Source organism: Marmota monax, unplaced genomic scaffold (assembly GCF_021218885.2).
Source record: "Marmota monax isolate L192 unplaced genomic scaffold, Marmota_monax_Labrador192_F-V1.1 WCK01_AAM20220418_F8-fsc00068, whole genome shotgun sequence".
Taxonomy (NCBI): Eukaryota; Metazoa; Chordata; class Mammalia; order Rodentia; family Sciuridae; genus Marmota; species Marmota monax.
In genome coordinates, this window is record NW_026692352.1 from 2,775,877 (window position 1) to 2,796,465 (window position 20,589).

General features: G+C 52.6%; 3 protein-coding genes across 14 annotated transcripts in view; 2 read left to right on the forward strand and 1 right to left on the reverse strand.

Annotated features, from left to right (window-relative positions):
* The window catches only part of Rnf121 (ring finger protein 121), a 65,209-nt gene extending 64,325 nt beyond the window's left edge, over positions 1–884 (forward strand). For both annotated transcript variants that reach the window (XM_046441837.2, XM_058578510.1), the window contains one exon: positions 525–884. In XM_046441837.2, coding sequence (XP_046297793.1) covers positions 525–645 — 121 coding nt within the window. In that variant the 3' untranslated portion in view covers positions 646–884. The remainder of the gene's footprint in view (positions 1–524) is intronic.
* A 1,121-nt stretch (positions 885–2,005) lies between these two features.
* Il18bp (interleukin 18 binding protein) lies at positions 2,006–6,691 on the forward strand. Of its 5 annotated transcripts, none has more exons than XM_046441838.2 (7): positions 2,006–3,071; positions 3,615–3,734; positions 4,071–4,154; positions 4,583–4,789; positions 5,413–5,536; positions 5,616–5,880; positions 6,005–6,691. In XM_046441838.2, exons 3-7 carry the CDS (start codon positions 4,118–4,120, stop codon positions 6,128–6,130), a joined length of 759 nt encoding a protein of 252 aa, XP_046297794.1. In that variant the 5' UTR covers positions 2,006–3,071; positions 3,615–3,734; positions 4,071–4,117; the 3' UTR covers positions 6,131–6,691. The 5 variants fall into 5 exon arrangements, with proteins under 5 accessions (XP_046297794.1, XP_046297796.1, XP_046297795.1 ...); XM_046441840.2 differs by having other exon boundaries at positions 5,616–5,763; XM_046441839.2 differs by having other exon boundaries at positions 3,689–3,734.
* A 258-nt stretch (positions 6,692–6,949) lies between these two features.
* Positions 6,950–20,589, reverse strand: part of Numa1 (nuclear mitotic apparatus protein 1) — an 80,123-nt gene continuing 66,483 nt past the window's right edge. For 6 of the 7 annotated variants that reach the window (XM_046441832.2, XM_046441833.2, XM_046441830.2 and 3 more), the window contains exons 14-26: positions 17,173–20,571; positions 16,708–16,749; positions 15,185–15,253; positions 13,075–13,194; positions 12,771–12,989; positions 12,507–12,664; positions 10,912–11,158; positions 9,838–10,066; positions 9,089–9,225; positions 8,570–8,746; positions 8,244–8,357; positions 7,914–8,126; positions 6,950–7,642 (exon numbers count right to left, since the gene is read on the reverse strand). In XM_046441832.2, coding sequence (XP_046297788.1) covers positions 7,631–7,642; positions 7,914–8,126; positions 8,244–8,357; positions 8,570–8,746; positions 9,089–9,225; positions 9,838–10,066; positions 10,912–11,158; positions 12,507–12,664; positions 12,771–12,989; positions 13,075–13,194; positions 15,185–15,253; positions 16,708–16,749; positions 17,173–20,571 — 5,136 coding nt within the window. In that variant the 3' untranslated portion in view covers positions 6,950–7,630. Of the gene's footprint in view, positions 7,643–7,913; positions 8,127–8,243; positions 8,358–8,569; positions 8,747–9,088; positions 9,226–9,837; positions 10,067–10,911; positions 11,159–12,506; positions 12,665–12,770; positions 12,990–13,074; positions 13,195–15,184; positions 15,254–16,707; positions 16,750–17,168; positions 20,572–20,589 lie in introns of all 7 variants that reach the window. The other variant, XM_058578509.1, reaches the window with a different exon arrangement.

Consider the following 20,589-nt stretch of genomic DNA (forward strand, 5'->3'; position numbering starts at 1 on the left):
CTCCTCCTTAGAGTCTCTGCCAAGGATGATTCCCTCGTGACTAGCCTCTGTCCCTGTTCCCTTCTCATTCTGACCCTGGACTCAACCCCTTCCTCAACTGAGACAATCTTCAATTTTGGACATTAGAAGAATATTCAGGTTACCCTATCCCACTCTTTGCAGTTATTGTCACCAACACATTTATAGAGTATCTAAAAATGCCAGGCCGTGTGTTCTCACACTGGCAATTCTATCTTAGAGTGTTGCCTGGAGCCCCCCCCTGCATGTTGGTCATGGAGGGCCATTTCACCCTTTTACTTCTCTGATGTCTGTCCTGTCTGCCCCACAGTCTCCTCTGTCTTCCTCCCCTATTCTCTGGGTTTAGATGACTTCACTCCAATATGGAGAGTTACAGAGAGGATGGGCAATTTGCAGAGCAGCTGGAAGGTGTGGTAGACCCAGGAAAGGCTGGGGACTCCTTCCTCCCATATGAGATGAACTCGTAGCTCTTGGATGTATGCATCTGATCCTTAACCCATTGACAGCTGGGAGAGGCCTCATGTCATGTATGGACAACTGCTGGATTGGCTTCGATACTTGGTAGCCTGGCAGCCTGTCATCATTGGCCTGGTGCAAGGCATCAACTACATCCTGGGCCTGGAATAGTCAGGAACACAGCAGTGGAGAAACCACCCCACCCACCATGGACCTCAGGGCACTCTCCTCCCTGCCCATGAAGACCTCCTGGGTGGGAAAGACTCAAAGGGGCGCTTGGGCCACTCAGGACCCCTCCGGCTGTGTCCGGGCCCGGGAGGGAAATGATGGAGAGCCAGCCTGTGGGGCTGTCAGCAGTGGGGGGCTTTTTAAAAGAAAATTATTTTGATGAATATATTTAAAAAAACTTTTTTATTGTGGAGCGTAGGAGTTAAACGCCCCACCCCTTCGAGCCTCACCTTGCTTGAGTAACATGGGAGCACAGCCATGATGCTTTTGGTTTAAAGGAGTCTTCTCATCTCTGGCTGAGAGTGCTGGTGGGTTCTCAGGTAACAGAGAGCCTCAACCCACCCACTCCCTTTCCCTTGCCTTCCCTCTGCAGGGGTGAGCCTGGTCCACTCAGTGTGGAATGGTTAAAGAGCTTCAGTTGTTGCCACAGATGAACACTGAGGGTCCAAGTGTCTTCCCTTCTACCCTGTCTGATGCAGGATGGATGTTTTATCAACTCTCTCTCCCCCTGACTAGAAGCTAAAGGCGGGGTGAGGCAAGTGGAACCTCTTCAGTGACTCTTCCAACAAGGGAAGCCCTGGGGCCTCAGAATTCATTGACAGTTTGTTTGGGGACAACTAGAATAATCAACAGCATGAATAACCTGCCCCTGAGCATGACTGTAGTGAGGCAGGAAAAGAGGCCATCTATATATAGTTAGGCCACGGAAGCCCGGAAGTGGTGATGTGCTCCAAAAGCCACTCTGCCACATCACTTCCTTCCTGAAAGCCTGAGGGAGAATGAGTATGTGTTTGTATATGCGAGTGTGTGTATGTGTGCGTGCGCAGCAGAAGGGTATCCTATGTCAACTTCCCCCAGTCGTCAAAGACAAACTTCCGTGAAGTTAACAGGGGATTCCCAGCCCAGGGAATATCCCTGTGTAAATTCTGTCACTCGTGGGCCTGACAGTGGGAATGGTGGATGGGTGGGAAGAAGGATAAGGTCTAGGTGAGTTGTAAAAAGGGGCTTCCATCCCCCTTTTTCCTGAAGAAATCGTGAGGGCAATCCCGGGCTGACAGTGCTGGCTTTCTAGGGCAGAGGAGCTGCCTCTTCAAGAAACAAGCAAGATCTTGTCACTCCCGTCTGAATAAAGCTCTGTGAGCTGGGTTGGAAAGCTGAATATCCATCTGGCTTTTCTTCTTCCTACTTCTTTCCCTGGGGTCCCTGGGGGTGTCTTCACTCTACTGCTCTCATCTGAGAGCTGGGGCCTGAGGGTGGTTGGTGCTGCTTTTTTTGCTGTTCCCCTTCCAACATCCCTGGAGTGGTAGAATGCTAGGCTTCTGACTGGTGACATTAGAAGCCTTGGAGCGTCATTGGGCCCCCTTTCAGTCTGAGGTGGCTCTCCATCCTCACTACCTGAGGTCAGTACCTATCACCACCCACCCTCCTCCTGCCACTCTGACCCAACGGTGGCTTTCCATTACCTCACTGCTCATCCTACCTGTGGGCGCACCATCAGAGGGGAACGAGGACTGGTTGAAGTGCTCAGAGATCACTCTTTCACTTTTATCCCATGGAAAACTTGGGAGAAGTCAAGGCCAAAGTTGTTTTTATTCTTAGTCCTGAGTCCCATGACTGCCCCAGTGGCCTGCCTCTGGTCTTGATGACATATCAGTGTAGTTTCTGGCTCCTCTCTCTGCCAGGTGGTCTTGCCTCTGGACCTAATTCCTAGAGATATAGTGAGGCGTTTCCCAGAAGCCTAACAGCAGAAGGTTGAGGGAGGAACTGAGAGGAGCAGAAATGTGAACTAGACATCTAGAGAAAAAGAAGAGGATGTGACTTTTGACATCATAAATTAGGAATATGAGTCTGATTTTTTTATGTTCCTGATGCATCCTCCAAGTCCAGTCCATCTCCCCATCCTCCCTGGCTATTATCACCAGGTGTCACTCTCCTGATCAGAAATCACAAACCTCAGAGCTGTTGCACACACTTGATACATGCATATATTGTAGGATGGATCTGATCTGCCTTGCACAACACTGAGAATAAATACTGCTTTAGATTTTGCTAACCCTGGTCCTGGCCCTGCCACAACCCCAGCTCCCTTTATTCCATCAGAGATCGGAATGATATTTATGTAGCTCTCCAAGCTGCTAGAGCCTATGTTGGGCCACTGCTTCACCAGGAAGTGCCTTCCCCTCCTCCTAGGGCCAGCTTTCAGCTTATGTTAGGCTTGACTGTAAGATTTTCTGCAAACGAGAGGAAAGTACTCTTGGTGTACTTCCTGTGACGTGGCACATGGGGGTAGACACAGCTGAACTGGGCTTTGCAGCTCCGAGGAAGGAGCTTCTAAAAAGGAAGACTCTTCAGGACTTCTTGGGAGCCAGGTAGGGGGTATTTAGACTACTAGTGACCCTCGACTGTAGCTCTGGCCAAAGGTACTAGGACAAGGGAAGTGAGAGGGTTTGTGGGTGTGATAGAGGGTATTGAGTGATGTAGCTGGTTGGAGGTGAGGGAGCCTGAGAAAGACCAGGATGGTGATAAGCTGGTGAAGCATTAAGCCTAAAATGATTGGTGTTCCAATTTGGGGTTCCCAGTGCCTAGAAATGTTGTCCCCTTGATTATCAGTATGAATGTAAAAGAGGAAGCAGAGGCCTGCTCAACGGGAAACAAAGACATGGTTCTGAAGGATGGAGGGGAACACCAAAGTCCTGACTCTTGTCTAGGTCAAAATTGATCTATGAGAGAATCATCTGGTTCACACGTAGGTGACCTGAGCAACGAGATGTATATAAGACAACAGTTTGCTATTTGGAGAACAGGGGCCCAAGAGTTAATTGGATCATTTCTGGGCCCTGGAGCATTGGCGTAAGAAGGTGCAGTACCTGCCCCTCTTAGTGGCTTAGTGCCTGCTTTGAATCCCTGGTTAGAACAAAAGTGAAAGTGAAACGGGTGCTGGGCAGTACTTTCCCAGAAGGAGTTCACTGCATCCTGCCCTTCTCAGAACCACTCCTGACAGTGGAGAGAGCATCACCTTCCTTTGTGACTAGGTAAGTCCCTGGTCCCTCTTGGGGCTTGTTTCTACATCCCTAATGCAGGGGTAAGATTGGACTAGATAGCCTTCACATTAATGTTAAAAAGAGTTGGGTGGGTCAGATTGTCACTAGTGATACCCAGCTTGTATCTGCATGTTGACATAGCTCCAGCCTGGGAGTCACTGGGACAGATGGACAGAGTAATAGCAGTGGCCTGGCAGCCCACTGAATATTTCAGACCCAAAGACCAGCTGTGGAGTTTATAAATCCTCATGTATGACTGGGATCTAGAAAGACTACTGAGAAAACGTGGTTGTCACCCACATTTCCCCATTCCTAACCCTTCCCCAGAGAGGAAGAAGTCACAGATATATAGAACCTGAGCTTGCCAGCTCCTCATGTACATCACGACCATGGGACAGAACTGGATACCAGGTGGGACTTGGGGCTGTGCATGGAGGGGAATTGGGTGGGGGTTGTGATCAGAAAGGAGCAGTGCTACCATCTACACCCCAGGTGAATTCCACCCAAGTCAAGAGTGCTATTACTGGTATATGTGTGTGTGTGTATGTGTGTGTGTGTGTGTGTTGCTGGGGATTGAACCCAGGGCCTTGCAAGGCAAGCACTCTACCAACTGAGCTATATCCTCACCCCATGAGTGTTGTTACTCTTAAGTTTCTATCTAGATACTGTGGCTCTGGCTCCATTCGAGGGCTTCTTTGTGCTTCATTCAAAGGCCTAAAGGGTGGGAGCCGAGGAGTCTGCCCCTTGGATTCCCTGAATCTGGGTCACAGTCTTTACCCAGGCAGCAATTCCATCTCTGGTCAAGATAGGAGCTGACTCGGTGACTGTCCTCTCCTTAGACTCCAGTTCTTTGTGGGTACTGCTTCTGTATCTCCACATCGTCACTCTTTTGGCTGGGGCCACACCTGTTCCTCAGACTATTGCAGCTGCTACTGCCTCAGCTGGGATCTCCAAGGACCCTAGCCCCTCTTGGTCTCCAACACTTCCACCAGCTAAGAGGTGCCCAGCATTGGAGGTGACCTGGCCAGAAGTGGAAGTGCCACTGAGTAAGGAACAATTATGTTAGGATCCCAGGACACTGGCCAGAGGGTGGAGATTATCCACGGGGTTGGGTTGACTCCAAAGTTAACTTTTCACCTGCTGTGTATCACTAGCCAGGCCAGCTTGGCAGAGTGCTCACCATTCTGACCCCCAACCTGGCATCATGGTGTGGGCTCAAGGCCCAGTTCCCAAGACGGCCCCTTGCAAAGGGGACAGAGATAATTCAGACTCAGAATTGTTGTAGGACCTCAAGGGCCTTGTTTGTAAATGTACTCTAAGGTGCAGCCCCTCTCCCCAGAGACTGCCTTCCCTTTGGCCATCTCAGAAGAGCATCAGCCTGCTAGCACTGAGCACTTGGCCTAGGGCGCCTAGAATCTCAGAGCCTGGGCACTGGAAAAGGTCATCCTGAAGAAGAGGCTCAGAAGTGGAATATGTGACCTAGGACCCTTCCCCACATACCCATGCGTAGGCCTAGATAACTGTACTTCCCCTTTATAGGCTTCCTTGCCTTGGTGGGGTGCACAGCAGCCTTCCAGGTTCCTGATTTATGTGTCCGTGAGGAGCTGGCAGGGTGGGGAGAAGGGAGAGCCTGCTCTGCAGAAGGGCTAACAGCCATTTGTATCCCCAGATGGAACGCTGACCTTGTCCTGTACTGCCTGCAGCCACTTCCCCGACTTCAACATCCTATACTGGTTGGGCAATGGTTCCTTCATTGAGCACCTCCCAGGCCGGCTGAGAGAGGGCAGCACCAGGTGACAGGGTGGTGAGGCCAGCGGGAGGGAGGGCTCCCGCTGCAGCTCTCACACACAGCTTTTCTTTCCCGTGTTCCAGTCGAGAGCCTGGAATTAAAAGCACTCGACTGTGGAGATCCTTGGTGCTAGAGGAATTGAGCCCTGCCCTGCGAAACACCATCTTCTCCTGTGTGTTTATGGACCCTGGGCAGGTTGCCCAGCATCATATCATCCTGGCACAGCTCTGGGTGAGGAACCCAAGGGAGGCTTCCAGAGACATGTCGAGCTCCACTTCTGTGTGGGGAAGAAAGGAAGGGAAGGCCCGTCAGAGAAGCCTCCAAGTTAATGCCCCCATTTTCCCTAAGGTCAGCCTGAGGCAGAAACAAAAAGGACTTGAGGACTTGGGCAGGGGAGGCATGGCCTGAAGGAAAATGACCAGATGTCCTTCCATTCCTTAACCCTGATCCTTGTCTGCCTTTACTTCTCCAGGCTGGGCCGAGGGTGGTCCTGCCTGGCTCTCAAGAAGCCCTGCCTTCCAGCCAGAGCCCAGGTCCCCAGCTGCCCACATCAGCAGGGTCAAGAGTGAGCACAGGGCCAAGAATAGCACCACCGTGAGCAGAGCCTGGACACTTCCCACCTGGAGGGTGAAGTCTTGGCTGCAGGCTGTGGGCGAGCAAGCGGCTCCTCTTCTCAGATTCAAACGTCCTTCCCACCCACCTAGAAAATCCCAGTGACCTCCCCTTAAGGCTCCCTCCTCCAGCTTGCCCTTCTCTTCACCTGTCTCATTGGCTTTTCTATGTCCTACTCATCACACATATCTCCTGCTCAGAAACCTTCAAGACCTGTCCAGCACCTTAGCCCAAGACTCACATGTCCTGCCTGAGCACCCTTCCTTGTTTCTAAGATGGCTCCCACTCATGTGCCTTTGCGTCCTTGGTCCTGTCTTCCTTGCTATTCCAACAGGTGACCCTGGGAGACTGGTTGAAATGCCGCCTCTTCAGTGATGGCCACACACAGCTCTGGCCACATGTGGCATTGATTTCATGTTGCCTACATGTATATATTATTTTTTCACCTTAATGAACTATCCCAGGGAAGGGGACAATGGCTGCTTCTGATCCCCAGTCATCCCCAGCAGGACTCACAATAAATCCTCATAAAGGATTATTCAATGGACGCATCTTGACATCTGCTTAGTCATTTAGACCTCAGTTCCGCTCACAGGAACTTTGCCTGTCCCAGGAGGGAGCATGGGAAGAGAAGGACTGCCACTTAGAAGCCTTGCCTCTGGCTCCCAAGAAGCCTTTTTAAAAAAGAAAAGAATTGCTCAGGAACAGAGGCCAGAAATGGAGTATGGGAAGATCCTGGGGACAGAGGAAGGCTCCAAGGAGCCTAGATTTCCCTCATTCCACACAGATCAAGGCTGCTTAGCACTCAAGGGAGAAAAATAGACTTTATTTACAAGAAATAACATTTAAAAAAAGATCCATCCCAGCCCTTAAAAACCTTCCAATCACTCCAAATCCAACCCCAGTGCAAGTCTGGGGAAGGTAGGGTATGAGCTGCTGTTTAAGGCTGCCCTCCCACCCCACGCTAGCCCTGAGACCCAGGGCCCATTTGTCCTGGAAAAGAACATTCCTTGGGCATCTGTGCCCTTGTGGAAGAGAGCAGGGGCTCCTACTAGGTCATGCCCAGTCTTCAAGAGCAAGGCCCCACCCCCTGCTAGCCCCAGCCACGGGGAGATACAAAGGCCAGGGCCTGCTCCTCTGGTCCCCTCTAGGCTGGGAGTAGAGTGGCTGGGCCCAAGAATACAGCCACTCAAAGCCAGCCTTATATCTGGTTATGATAGAGAATTGACAGCTCCAACAACAACAAAAAAAATTAGGAGGCAAGGTTGGGAGAGGGCCCACACTGTCCAAGCTCGGAGCCTCCTGGGCCAGCTCTGTGAAGGTCCAGGTACAGGCCAGGGTGTGGGCAGGCATCACTGTCTCTAGGGGTTTGGCCACTATTGGCCTGGGAGCTGAGAGAAGGCACTGAGAGGGACAGTAGAAGGAAAAGGACCAGGAGAGGTCAGCATCAGGGTACACAGGTGGGGCCACTCACTGGTACTGGCCTTTAGTGCTTTGCCTGAAAAAGAGAGAGAGTCACATGGTGAAAAACCCTTCCTCACCCAAACACCTGACTGGGATTCCTTCCTTCATGAATCTGGACACATCTAGCTTCAATTTACCAGTTTCTGGCCATACTTAAGCAGCTCTGGGTGTTGTCAGTGGAAAGGGGGTTTACCTAGCTCCCCTCTGACAATAAGCTGCTATTACCAAACCCAGGGACACTTCTTAACTCTCTAGTGGCCTGACTTGGCCCTGCCCTGCGCTCCTGCTCCTATCAATGCCTCTACCTTGCCCTTGGCCCGAGGGGTGGTAGTGGCCGCAGAAGCAGTGGCAGCACTGGCTGTGGTGGTGGCAATGCGTGGAGAGCGGCGGGTTCCACTGCGGGTATTGGGGGAGGCCTTGGACTGGGCCTTCTTTGAGGCTCCTCGTCGTAGAAGACTATTTCCCAGCTTCTTAGGTGTATTGAGGATGTTGAAGGCCATTGACTGACGCTGGTCAGCCTGTGGAAGAAGGTCAAACTGGGAATTCACAGCTGCCTTCCCGGCCAGCCTGCTACTCCAAGGCTCAGCCAGCAAGGCTTTGCTAGTGTCTTCTGTCCCCTCCAATCCCGGTCTAACCTGTTTTAAAACAGCTGGAGCTTTCTTCTGGGCCTCAGTAGTGCTCTGTTTGCGCCCTTCATGTCGGTCCCGGGGAGTCATGGGGCGTGGGAAACAGCTGGTGGCCTTCTTGGACTGTGGGGAAGAGAATATGACATCCCAAGCCAGGTATCTTGGGTTCTTAGAGCCAAGACTTCGTCAACCTGTTCCCTTTTCCATGGCCCCATCCATGCATCAGGCCTTTGGAAAGAAACCTCCCCTTTAATTCACTTCTCAAACTGGGTTAGCTGAGCCTGACCTGGACACACTGCTATTCAGAACAAAACACAGAAGCCACTGTCACCTACCTCAGGGGTGCCAGGGCCCTGGTGGCTCTCTAAAGAGACCCGTTTGCGCTGCTGCCGTGTGGTGATACCAGTGCCCTCAGCAATCTGGGTTGGTTGCATGCTGGCTCGGCGCAAGGTCTCCCGGGGGTCTCCGGTTTTCATCTCTTCATCTGTGATGGTGCCTAGGCTCAGGGAAGGCTGCAGGAGGTAGAAGTTGTCAGTGAGCCCCAGCTGTACAGAAATGGAACAGGAACTGGGCCTACCTCAGAACTTTTCAAATGCCTGACACTTGGAATGACTGGATCCTTCCTACCTTAAAAGGCGTCCCCCTTCCTGTTATCTACCTGTACCCCAGAAAAATAGGCAGGAGTTCCATACAGACTCCTCTCTGAACTCCTATCCACTCACAGTGATTTAATCCTGAGCTGCTACAACTGCTGGCCATTCCATATGGAAGCATGAGGTGGTCACCCTCCTCAGCAGGAGAGACCCAGGACACTAGAGTGTAGGAGTTACTGCACAGTGACCCCCAAGGCTCACCCTGGACTCCAGTGGATAGCAGGTCTTCAAGTGTGGGGGGCATACTCGGTTGCGCTGTTGTAACTCTGCAATGCGGTTCCAGTCATCCATCTGCTCAGGCTCATCCTGGCAAGAACCCATGTAGAAGCTGTTCCTTCCTGTGGAGGGCAGAAAAGTTGTCAGGAGCTAGAGTCAGCAAATTCCCCACTGGCCCTGATACTTTCAGATTCTGCTGCTAGTGTTCCCTTCCACCTACCCCAGGGACTTCAAATCTAATACCAATGCTACAGGGACAGGAGTGAGACATGCTGACCATTTCAATCATGAGGCTTTGGTTGCTGCTCTCTCCCTGGGAAGGTCGTTTGCAGAGGATAGGATTACATACTATTCACTTGTCAAAGCTTGGTGTCTTACACTAGGAGAAACTAATTAAGGGCCAGGAATTAATACCTGGAGGAGTGGAAGGAGTTCCTGGAGCCCAAATAGCAACAACATCCAAGAAAACTCTGGCCAAGCTAGCCCTTCCAAGAGCCCATCACCAGCTGAGGAGGGCTTCTGACAGGTAACTGTCACTATCATGTCACTATCATGTGTGAGCACCCCTGGTTCGGACTGTCCCAGCATTACCATAGCTGGACAAGCGAGATTCTGAGACTACAGGGAAGAAAGGCAGGTGGTACCAGAGCAGCAAGGAAGCAAGGGGGCCAGCCTTGGGATTCTAAAAGCTTGCCTCTTTTTCTTGTACCAGGATCTACTTCTAGTCCTCTTACCTGGTGGGGCCCCACTGGACACCCTGGCCTGGGAGCGGCGAGCAGAGCTTCGAGTGGTGGGTCGGTAGCCAGGCAGGCTAAGCAGAGCTGAGTTGCCATCATCAGGAGAGCCCAGGCTGGGTAGAGACTGAGTTGAGGAGGCGGGCCGCAGGGTGGCCTGGGAAATAGGGGCAGACTGTGTACTGTAGAAGGATGAATTGGCACTGTCTGGTTCCTCCACATCTAGCTTCTGCAAGAATATGAGTTGTGTTGATAAAGCCACCTCCCATTCTCTCCTTGAAGCCCCACACCCCATTGCCCCTCAAGGGCCATGCATGTCTGCAAATGAGCAGAAAGCCTTTATAAGATGCTGAGCCTATCAAGACTCTTTTCTATCCATTTTTTTCTCCATGAAGTCCTCTAAGGGAAGGCAGGCAGAGTTATCAATCCATTTCAGAGGTACGGTATAAAGAAATAAAGTAACATCTCAACTAGGAAGTAGGTGAACTAGAGCCAGAACCCACAGATCCTGGGATGCATCATACACTCAGCCTTGGCCTTCAACCTCTGCTGTCCCTTAGGGTCAGAATTCCTGGACCCCTACCATCTTCTATAACTTCTCTGGCTTCTTGGTAGAAGGCACCTTGCATACAAAGAGCCACCTGCTGCATAAAGGCACCTCTCCTCCCAGAGAAAAACAAGGGCAAGAGCCCAGGCCTGGGAGGCCGTCCACTGGGGGCCACACCACATCTCAGCTGCACAAGAGTGTGCTGGAGGCATGGACTGGGCTGCAACTTCCCATCCTCTCCTTTCAGCCTGCAAGGAATCAATGCTAATCAATGTCTCACATGAGGTGGACACTAACCTTGGAGTTAATTACACAGGGGTCTAATTCAGCTCTGCCCTTTTCTACAGAAAAGCTCCTAAGTCACTGCCCTTCGGATCTTTCCTAAGGGAAAGATACAGCTTTTTCATCTGTATATTAGGAACTGGTTGGTCATCGTGCCTCATTCCTGAATGAGGACCTAAGGGGAAAGATGCCTATGAAAGGAAGTAGGAATTACTGTCCTGGAGCCCTATTACCAGCAGCCTGACCTTGGTCATGGTAATGTTGATGATTTGTGTTGTACGCCTACGAGCAGACCGGGTCTTACGGCCAGAGTCCAAGAAGACATCCCCCAGGGAGTCTAGACTGCTCTCCAGGGGGGCTTGACCTCGAGCAGGGATGGGGGTGAAGTAGAGGCTCTCCAGGGATTCCACCTTGGGGGGCAGGCGCTGGGAGATGGGTGAGGCTGGCTCTCCAGGGATGCTTGTGCCATCAGGCTGGGTACGAGGCATCTTGCTGTGGAAAAGAAAACTGCTCAGGCATGCTTCCTGGGTTGGCTATCACTTTGGTCCCCAGTGGCCATTTCTTGCATTTATTATAAGCAGAGGTTCAGAAAAGCCCTTGGCCTGGGCCCAGCCTTCAGTCCACTCCTGGGGCTTCTAAGTCCTCCATACCAGTGATTCCTGGGTCTCTGGGCTAAGCCTGCTCTTTAGGGCTTAGATATCCCATGGAGGCCACAGCTACTTCACAAACTAAGCCCATCAGGCTGGTCTTCCTCATGCTTCTCCTGTTTCATTACGGGGGCACACACTTGCAAGGCCCCAGTCCTTGAACAGAGACACAGTCGTCCTTCTGCCAAGCCATCGCCACACTGCCTAAGCAGCTCTTCTCTCCACACTCCTCTCCATGCACATGTCCTTCCTTGGTCAACCTTGCCTCCTCTTACCTAGACTTTATAAAGAATGGCTTCTGAGAGAGTCAGCAGAGTAGTGGCAAGGACAGACTTGGGCCAGCCTGCCCAGGTTCAAATCCCAGCTCCACGACTGTGGGACCATGGACAAATGAATGGCCTGTATGCCCCAGTTTCATGTGTTTAAGGAGAAATGACAAGCTACCTCAGAGATTTGCTGGAGAAGAAATGAAGTGCTTAGAATAGTGGTACATAGTCAGTAATATAACTGTTTAGTAAGAACAATAAATGTGTTTTCAGTCTTAAACTTTTACACTTGCTATTGAAACCTTTCTAAAATGCAAACCTGACCATATACTCCTCAATTTTGACCCTTCTGAGATTCCTCAGTGCCTTTAGGATCAAGTCTAGACACGAGCTTCCAAGAGGGAGTCCAACCAGGCCCTCTGAGCCTCCCAGCCTCCTTTTCTACCTCTGCTCACAATGCACTCCTGTTTACCTAGCACATATACCTGTGGATTCCTTTAAGACTCAGAAGAACAAAAACCTCCATGAAGCCTTTCCTGACCACTTGCTTCTTTTCCTTCCCACTGTGCCCTATCCAGAAGTCTGTCATCACACCTATGATGCTTTATAGACTTCCAACTGAGCACAGCTGGAAACTGAACATGGCGCATACCTGTAATCCTAGCTACTGGGGAGGCCAGGATTCGAGGCCAGCCTCGGGCTATTTGGCAAGACCTTGTCTCAAAAAAAGAAGGGCTGGAGGATGTTGCTCAATGGTACAGTGCTCCTAGGTTCAATCTCCAGTTTCACCAAAAAGAAAGAAAAAACTTCCATAGAGTAAAAGGGTAGCACTTTCACTATCATCCTGGCCCAGTATCTGGAATACAGCCTTCTGAAGAGCAGGTGGTCAGTCAACAATAGATTTAGGGTGGAGGGCTGTCTCCTGACCTGCTGATACTGAGTGGGGTCCCCTCCTCGCAGCTCAGATCCAGGCTGTCAATACTCAAGTCCAGCTGGGGTTTAGCTTGGGGCTCACGGCTCTTTAAGGTGTCAGTTGCCACTTGGAATTTACCCAGGTCTCGAAGCTGTTGGTCTGCGTGGGCAACCTGGTAAAGAGAGAAAGAAAGCCTAAGGCAGGTGTGGGCTCAGGTAAGAGGGAAAAGGGGTCCAAGAGATCAGAGCTGAGGTGAGTCTGTTCAGCCAGATGCTTACCTGTGCTTCCAGGCTTCGCACCTGGGCAGTAAGGTGGCGGCAGGTCTGTTCAGCCTCCTTGGTCTTTAGCCCAGCCTGCTGCAGCTCACGACCCAGACGGTCAGCTTCCGCCCGCAGCTCCTTGTTCTCCTTCTGCAGCTGTTCCAGGCCCCGTAACTGCTCCTGCAGCTCTTGATTCTGCTGTTTTTTGGCATCATAATGGGTCTTGGCTTTCTCCATCTGTGTGGACAGAGGGATAGGTGGGGTGTGGCAAAGCCTAGAGGGCAGTAGGAAGAGCAGAGCAGGCTAGAGCTGGGCATCTCACCTGCAGCTTATAGTGCTCAGCTGCCTGTTCCTTCTGGTTCAACTGGGCCTGCAGTTCATTCACCTGGGCCTGGAGGCGCTGGGCCTCCTGCTGGCTCTCACCTCCCTGGGCCTGGAAAGCCTGAGAAGAAAGGCTGGGCTGGTTGTTCCACTCTACTGACCTTCTCTAGCTGGCTGCTCAGGCTCCACAGGTGTTCCAGACTCCTGAGTATTCTCTGAGGATGTTAAGGCATCCCCCTTCCCCCAATACACACACTCCCCCCAGCTACAGCCTATGGAAACACCACACATGCTCAAAGTCCACATCTGTGGAAGTTTTCCTAACCAGCTCACACCTCTGCTGGCCTCTGACAGCCCTGTCTTTGCCTTGAGACCAGGCACAAAGTATCATCCTCTTCCCACATACACAGTCTCTCCAAGGAGGAAGGGAATCCTCTGAGAACACTGGGTGCACAGCACCCTGGTACAGATGGTGGTGTTAGGCACTTGGCATATGAGTTCTCCTGTGACAGGGAATTCACTTCTCCAAACCACTTTTAGGAGGACCTTCCTTGTCAGGCACGGTGGCATGTGCCTATAATCCCAACAGCTCGGAAGGCTGAGGCAGAAGGATCTTGAGTTCAAAGCCAGCCTCAGCAAAAACGAGATGCTAAGCAACTCAGTGAGACCCTATCTCTAAATAAAGATACAAAATAGGACTGGGGATGTGGCTCAGTAGTCGAGTGCCCCTGAGTTCAATCCCCGGCATCCCCCCCCAAAAAAAGTAACTTTACCCTCAAAATTTGAGATGTAGAAACCCTGCAGAGATTTAAGTAAACTGACCACGTCACAGTGACCAAATGGCAGTCACTGTCTGAGCGTGGTCTACATGACTCCAAAGCCTATAGAATCTCATTTTGATGTCATTACTGCCTCCTTAAGAGCAGGCCTGCATCTGATTCTCCCCCTGCAATGCCAGCAAGTGCTGGTTTGCTGTAGACACTTGATAAGAGCATCCCATTCTTGCCTCTCCTACATCTCTTATCTCAGCGCAAGCTCAAAAAGGACTATAAAAAGTATGTTTATCATGTAATCAGAACATGGTGCAGGGTGTATGGGAAGGTGAGCAGAAGAAATGATGCTCTGAGCTCCCATCAACACCTGGGACCCACTAGGGGTTTAGCAAGTCCCAATGCATTAATGCCCAATTCCTTTGCCTCTGACCAAAAGTTCTGAAGCCTGCAGCTGCAAAAGACAAGTATTAGAACAAAGAAAGTGACACAGTTGAAAGCATTAAAAATGTTAATCGTAGGGGCTGGTGGGAGTATAGCTCAGTGGTAGAGTACTTGCCTAGCATGCTCAAGTACCACATATAAACAAATAAAAGATGGAATGCTTTGAAAGAATGATTAATTGCATTGTAAGCCACCATGGTAGTGCATGACTGTTATCTCAGCTACTTAGGTTTAAGACCAGCCTGGGTAACTTAATGAGACTCTGTTTCAAAAAAATAAAAAGGGTGCTGGAGTTGTGGTAGAGCATTTGCCTAGCATGTGCAAGGCCCTAGGTTCGATCCTCAGCACTCCATAAAAATAAATAAATAAAAAATAAAAGGGGCTGAGGATACAGCTCAGTGGTGGAGTACCCTGGCTTTAATCCCCAGTACCTAAAAAAAAAGGAAAAAGCACTCTCTCACCCTGGAACCGAAACTATCAAACTACCTAGACTAGCACTGTTCCACAGAACTTCCTGAGATGATGGAGAACTCTGTACATGCGTTGTCCAGTAGAGTAGTCACTAGCCACATAGAATGATTGAGCAAGAGCAAGGTGGCTAGTCCGACTGAGGATCTGAGTTTTTTTATTTAATTCAATTTAAATATAAAAAATCATAGGTTGACTAACAGTTGTAGTGGACAGTGAAGGTCCAGAGGGATGGGAACCTTTCTGGTCTTCTCCAAGAGGTCCCAAAAGGCATATGTAGCACTCCTGAGCCAGGTACAGAGCTCCTGAGGCTGCCAGGAACCCAGCTGCCCCTCCTCTGACCCCATACCCCTGCGGCTTAGAGAGTACTTCCCTCTCCCAATCTCCTGAGGCAGCTAGTAGCCAGGCCTATCCCCTCCGCTGGCCCACCTTCAGCTTCTGCTGCTGCACCTTGCTGGCCTGGTCATAGTCAGCCAGTTTCTTACTCAGTTCTTCTACCTGGGGAGGAAAAGAGGAAATGAGAAACTCAGGAGGCTTTTCTTTGGATGTCTGGACAAAGTAGGGAGCTTCCCCAGACCAGTGTCTCCACAGTTCATAGAAGGAACTTGGGTCCTTTCTCTAGACTGCAGTTAGGGAATGGCCTGCTGCCCAGACTGGCTGGCAGAATCTGAAGGAGGTAACCTCACACAGATGGTAACAGGGCCATCTACCCATATTTAGTCCACCCCCCAGCTGCTGCCACCTCACTACCACCCCACTGCTGCCATCACTCCGAAGCTCCCAAACTTTCCCAGGCTGGGGGCAGGAATAGGGGACCTAGGCTAGTCCTCTAGCAGACATAATTAACGGACACCCAGTTTTCCTTCTTTCCAGAAATTGCCAAAGCAAAAGCCCCAGATGCTCAGACCTCTTCCCCATCTCCATGGGCCATTAGGGCTAATGCTAGCGGTGAGACCACTGTGGTTAGCACTCGGGGAACAGACTGCTGGAAGACAAGAGCAGGGCAACACACATACTCCCAGCTCCCCCATTCCCACAAAGGAAGAGGAAAGGGAGGAGAGGGATGGGAAGGATTGAAACAGACACAAGCAGCCCTGACTCCTCCAGGCATTCCAGGAGTTCAGGCATGACCAGGCAGCAAAGGGAGAAGCAAGGGCTCCATTGCTAACTGTTTGCTTTTCACTTTGACTGTCCCCAATCATCTCAGGCTCCTTGGAGGAGGTGACAGGAAGAATGGAAGGTTCAATAATTCAGAAGGCCTGAGGTGACTGGGAAGGAGGGCGGTAGAGGGGTGTTCTCACTAAACAGCAGCTCCACAGGCATGACATCTCTGAAGCACTGAGATCCTTGAGAGAGAGGCGGCCAGACCACATGATCCCATCTCGTGCAGACCTTGTCTGATCCTCTCAACCTTGGCTTTCCTGCTCTAGACAGCTCCATGCCATGCGAGGTGGGCATGTTAAGCCCACCACTCTCCCTGTCCTGTGAAGGCTGCCTTCAGATCACCTTTGTGGTTGTAACAAAGGCATACACTGTGGGGGGCAAAAGGGCACTGTGTTAAACAGGGCCCACAGGTAACTCTGCTATTCCTCTTAGTTGAATATCCCTAAGTAAAAACAGGTCTTAGGAGGTTTTGGAATCACAAGGATTCAGTTTTGTCACTGGTTCAGGTCCATGAACGATGAAGCCTATGCCACCCCTCATCCATGACAAGCAGATAAGACAGTAGATAAGGGCGGAGAGGCCGACCTGGGATGGGTGGGATGAGGCCTGAGGGAGGGCCCAGCACACCGCACTCCTGGGCAGCCTGGGCCTGGATTCCACGCTTGACCCTGCCCCCTTCACAAACAGTTCACAACAGGAGCTGATGGAGGCAAGCTGCAGCCGGGGTCATGCACCAAGACTGGTCACCGTTTAAGCAGCCAGCATTTATCAAGGACCCCAGGCATTACCTGCTTAGTCTGCTCTCTCTGAAATACCTCTAGCTGTTCCACCTGTGCACGGGGGAGGAGCAATGGAGACAGTGAGAAGGGTGCCCCTCTGTGGCCAGGCTGACCTCAACTGGGCTCTGACACTTCTCCTCAGGCACCACTTGTAATAAGTCAAAAATGCCAGTTTGGCTGCTTCTAGCCCCCAGTGGCTTTGGGGGCCTCCAGTGCAAATATGCGTCTGGAATAGATGTTGGTCACCACAACTTGGCTCTCTAAGGACAAAGCTTACAGGAAAGGGGAGACTGTTGGTATTTTCTTTAGAGGGGAGAGCAACCAGCCATATCTCCTTTTCTGCCACCCAGTGAACAAGGGAAGGCAAGACATCGCAGCATGGTAGCCAGATGCCACAGAGTACAGAGGTCCACTTCCACCATGTCCCCACTCTTAGGTCCAGATGTTTGGAATGTGGTGGAGCTGGGCACCTACCTGGGTAGTAAGTTTCTGCCTCTCTTCCTGGAATCGCTGCCTCTCCTCTAGGACCTTCACCTTGGCACCCTCATATTTGGCCGTCATCACCTCCAGCTCCCGGGTACTGTTCTGTGCTTCCTGCTGCATCTCCGTCAGACGGGTCTCAGCATCAGCACGCACAGCTGCCAACTCTTGTACATATTTCTCCCGGGCCTGGTCCAGCTCCACTTCCAAAAACTGCCGGCCAAGGTTGGCCCGCTCTCCCAGACCCCGGTTCTCCTCTGCCAGAAGGCCATGAGCCTTCTTCAGCATGCTCAGCTGCTCTGCGTAGCTGGCCTTCTCTGCCCGCAATTGCTGGGCTACTCGCTCCTGTTCTGCCATCTTCTGCCGCAGGGGCCCTAGCTCCCCAAGCTCCCGCTGGGCCCGCATCAGCTCTGCCCGAAGTCCACCAGCTGCCTGCTTGCTCTGCTCCAGCTCCTCCCGGTGGCGCTTCTCAGCAGCTGCCTGCTCAGCCTGCAGCTGCTGGCAAAGGTGCTTGGCAGGCAGCAGCTCACTTACCAGGGCCTGTGTGCTGGTATGCTCCAGCTGCAAGGCAGATAGGGCCTGCTCCTTCTGGAAGAACTTCTCCTGCCATGCCTTCAATTCTTGGCCCAGCTCCTCAGCTCGCTCTGCCTGTGAGGCCAGCTCCTGCCGCAGGTTCTCAGAAGTCACTCGTTGTTTCTCCACCTCCTCCCGAAGGCTCTGTACCTCCTCTCGAAGAGCAGAGCTGCGTTCTGCAGCTCTGGCACTGCTGCTGGCTGTCTCTGCCTGGAGCAGGCGCAGCCTCTCCTCCAGCTTTTGGCTCTTCTCTGACTCGGCTATAACCAGCCGCTTTAACTCCTTGCTCTCTCCCTCCTTCTCCAGGACCTGACGGTTCAGAATGGACACCTCCTCCTCCAAACTGCTGATGAGGCTGCTCTTCCTTTCTGCCTCCTGCTGGCTCCGGGCTACCTGGGCCTTCCATTCCTCCTCAGCCTTGCTATGGTCTTGGACCTTGGTGTGGAGAGTGGACAACTCCCTCTGGGCTGAAGCTAAGGTGGCCTGACTATGCCTCAGCTCCTGGGCCTTCTCCTCCAACTCACCCCGAAGAGTCTCAAGGGCTCTGTCCTGCTCAGCCTTAGAGACACGCTCAGACTCCAGGCTGCGTACCAGATCATCAGCCTTCTCCTGCTGCTGCTGGTACTGCTGCTCCAGCCTGCTCACCACTGCCCGCAGTGCCTCCAGCTCAGAGCCTGATGACTCTTTCTCTCCAGCAGCCTTCAACTGGGTTCCTGGACCAGAAGCATCGTCTCCACTGGCCACGCCTACAGGCTGCAGGTGCTCCTTTTCTTTCTTAGCCAGCTGTGCCTTCAGCTGCTCCATGGCTTGCTGAAGCTCCCTTAGCTCTGTTCTCTGGGCTGCCTCCTGCCCACGAAGCTTGGCCAGCTCCTGGTCTTTGCCCTCCTTTTCTGCCAGGGCCTGGGCCAGTGACTCTTGCAGGGTAGCAAACTCTACACGCTGCTCATTTAGGGCATTCTGCAGCCGCATCTCAAGCTCAGCCTTGGCTGCTTTCTCTAGGGCAAGGTCAGCTTGGGCCCGTCCCCGCTCCTGGGTCAGCCGTGCCACCTCTCTCTCCTGCTGCCCACGCTCCTCCTGCTGCTGCCCCTGGCTCTCCATCAGTGCAGCCCGCAGCCTCTCTAGCTCACTGCCCATTTGCTCTGCCTCCCGCTCCATGGCCTGCAGCGCTGCCTGTGTGCTACAAAACTGCCGTCCCTGCTGCTCTTCTGGCCACTCAGACTCTCTGTCTCCAGCCCTCGGGGGTTCCTTCAGTAGCTCCTGAGAGGCTGTTTCCTGCTGCTCACCTGCCTTACGCACCAAGGCCTCCAGGCGGGCCACCTCCTTGCTAGTAGCAGCCATCTTCTCCTGCAAAGCAGAGAGGTCATCTGCCAGCTTCTGGGCCCTGACCTCCTTCTCCTGGACCTGCTGAAGGGCTCTAGCCAGGTTGGCATGGAGCTGGGCTAGCTCATTCTGCTGTCGGCCAAGCTGGAGCTCACTGTGGGCCTCTATCCCTGCCACCTTCTCCTTTGCCTCCTGCAGCTCCTGGCGTGCCTTCTCACACTCCTCCTTCAGGGTCATTAGCTGTTCCTGGAACATGGCGTCATACTGTGCCTCCTCTTGCTGGCTATCCTCAAATCGCTCCCGCCAGGTAGCTACCTCCTTCATGAGCTGCTCACACTCACTCTCAGCCCTGCGCTGGGAAGCCATGGCTTCTGCCAGCTCCCGCCGCAGGGCTTCAGTCTCAGCCTGATGGGTCTCCCCAAGCTGTTGTAATCGGGCCTCAAGCCCCTTACGTCCAGCCTTCTCTTCTTCTAGCTCCTTCCGTTCCTGCTTCTGCTGCTCCACCAGGCTTTGGGACTTTGCCTCCAGCTCAGAGATGCAGCGCTGCTGTTCTTCTCGGGCATTTGCGGCCTTATGCTTCTCCTCTTCAAGGCTGCCCTTGGTGATCTTCAAGGCCTCTTCAAGGGTCCGGAGCTGCTCTTGGAGCTGTCCCTTCTCCTGGGCCACACTTTCTCTCTCAATGGCTTTTTGTTGCTCCGCCTTCAACTGGGCCTCAAGTGATGCCACCTGGGCCTGGACCTCACGCCGCTCTTGATGGACTGCCTCAATGCGGGCATGGAGTTCCTCCACTTTTTGGCTTAACTCTACCTTCTGCTGCTGGGCCTGTGTCACTGAGGCCTGGGCACTGTCCCGGGCTTCATTAGCAGCCTGAAGTTGCTGCTGCAGAATCTCCAGATTGGCAGCTTTCTCCTTCTCCAGTGCCTCCAGCTGCTGGCGAGCTGTATCCCGCTCCCTTAAGAAGGCCTCTCGTGCCTCCGCAACAGTGGCCAGTTGCTGGGCGTGGTCCAGCCTGGTTGCCTCCTGCTCCTTGGCTACCTCTTCCAACTGCTGCTCCTTCTGCTTCAGGCTGCTGCTCAGCTGCTCCACCTGGTGGCGGAGGCCCTGGGAGGCCTGCTCTTGCTGTTGGAGGACCTGTGCTACCTGGGCCTGCTCCTTTTGGGCCTGCTGCTTCAGGCTGGCCAGTTCTTGATCCTGCTGCTGTAGGGTGGCATTGAGTGTGGTGAGCTCTGCAGTCAGAGAGGCCACCTGGGCGGTCAGCTGAGCCCCCTGAGCTTGGGAGGCCTGCTCTAGCTCCTCTTTAGCCTGGCCAAGGTTGGAGATGGAGTTCTGCAGATCGGCAATCAAGCTGGCCAGCTGCTGCTTTTCTTCTTCAAAGTGGCCTCGCTCAGCCAGCAGCTGGGCTTCCTGCTTGCCCTGCTCACTCTCCAGCATCTCCACTCTGGCTTGGAGCTGGGTGTTGTTTGCAGCAAGAGTGGCTGCTTCTTGCTTCAGGGTTTCCAGCTGGTAAGAGAGGAGACC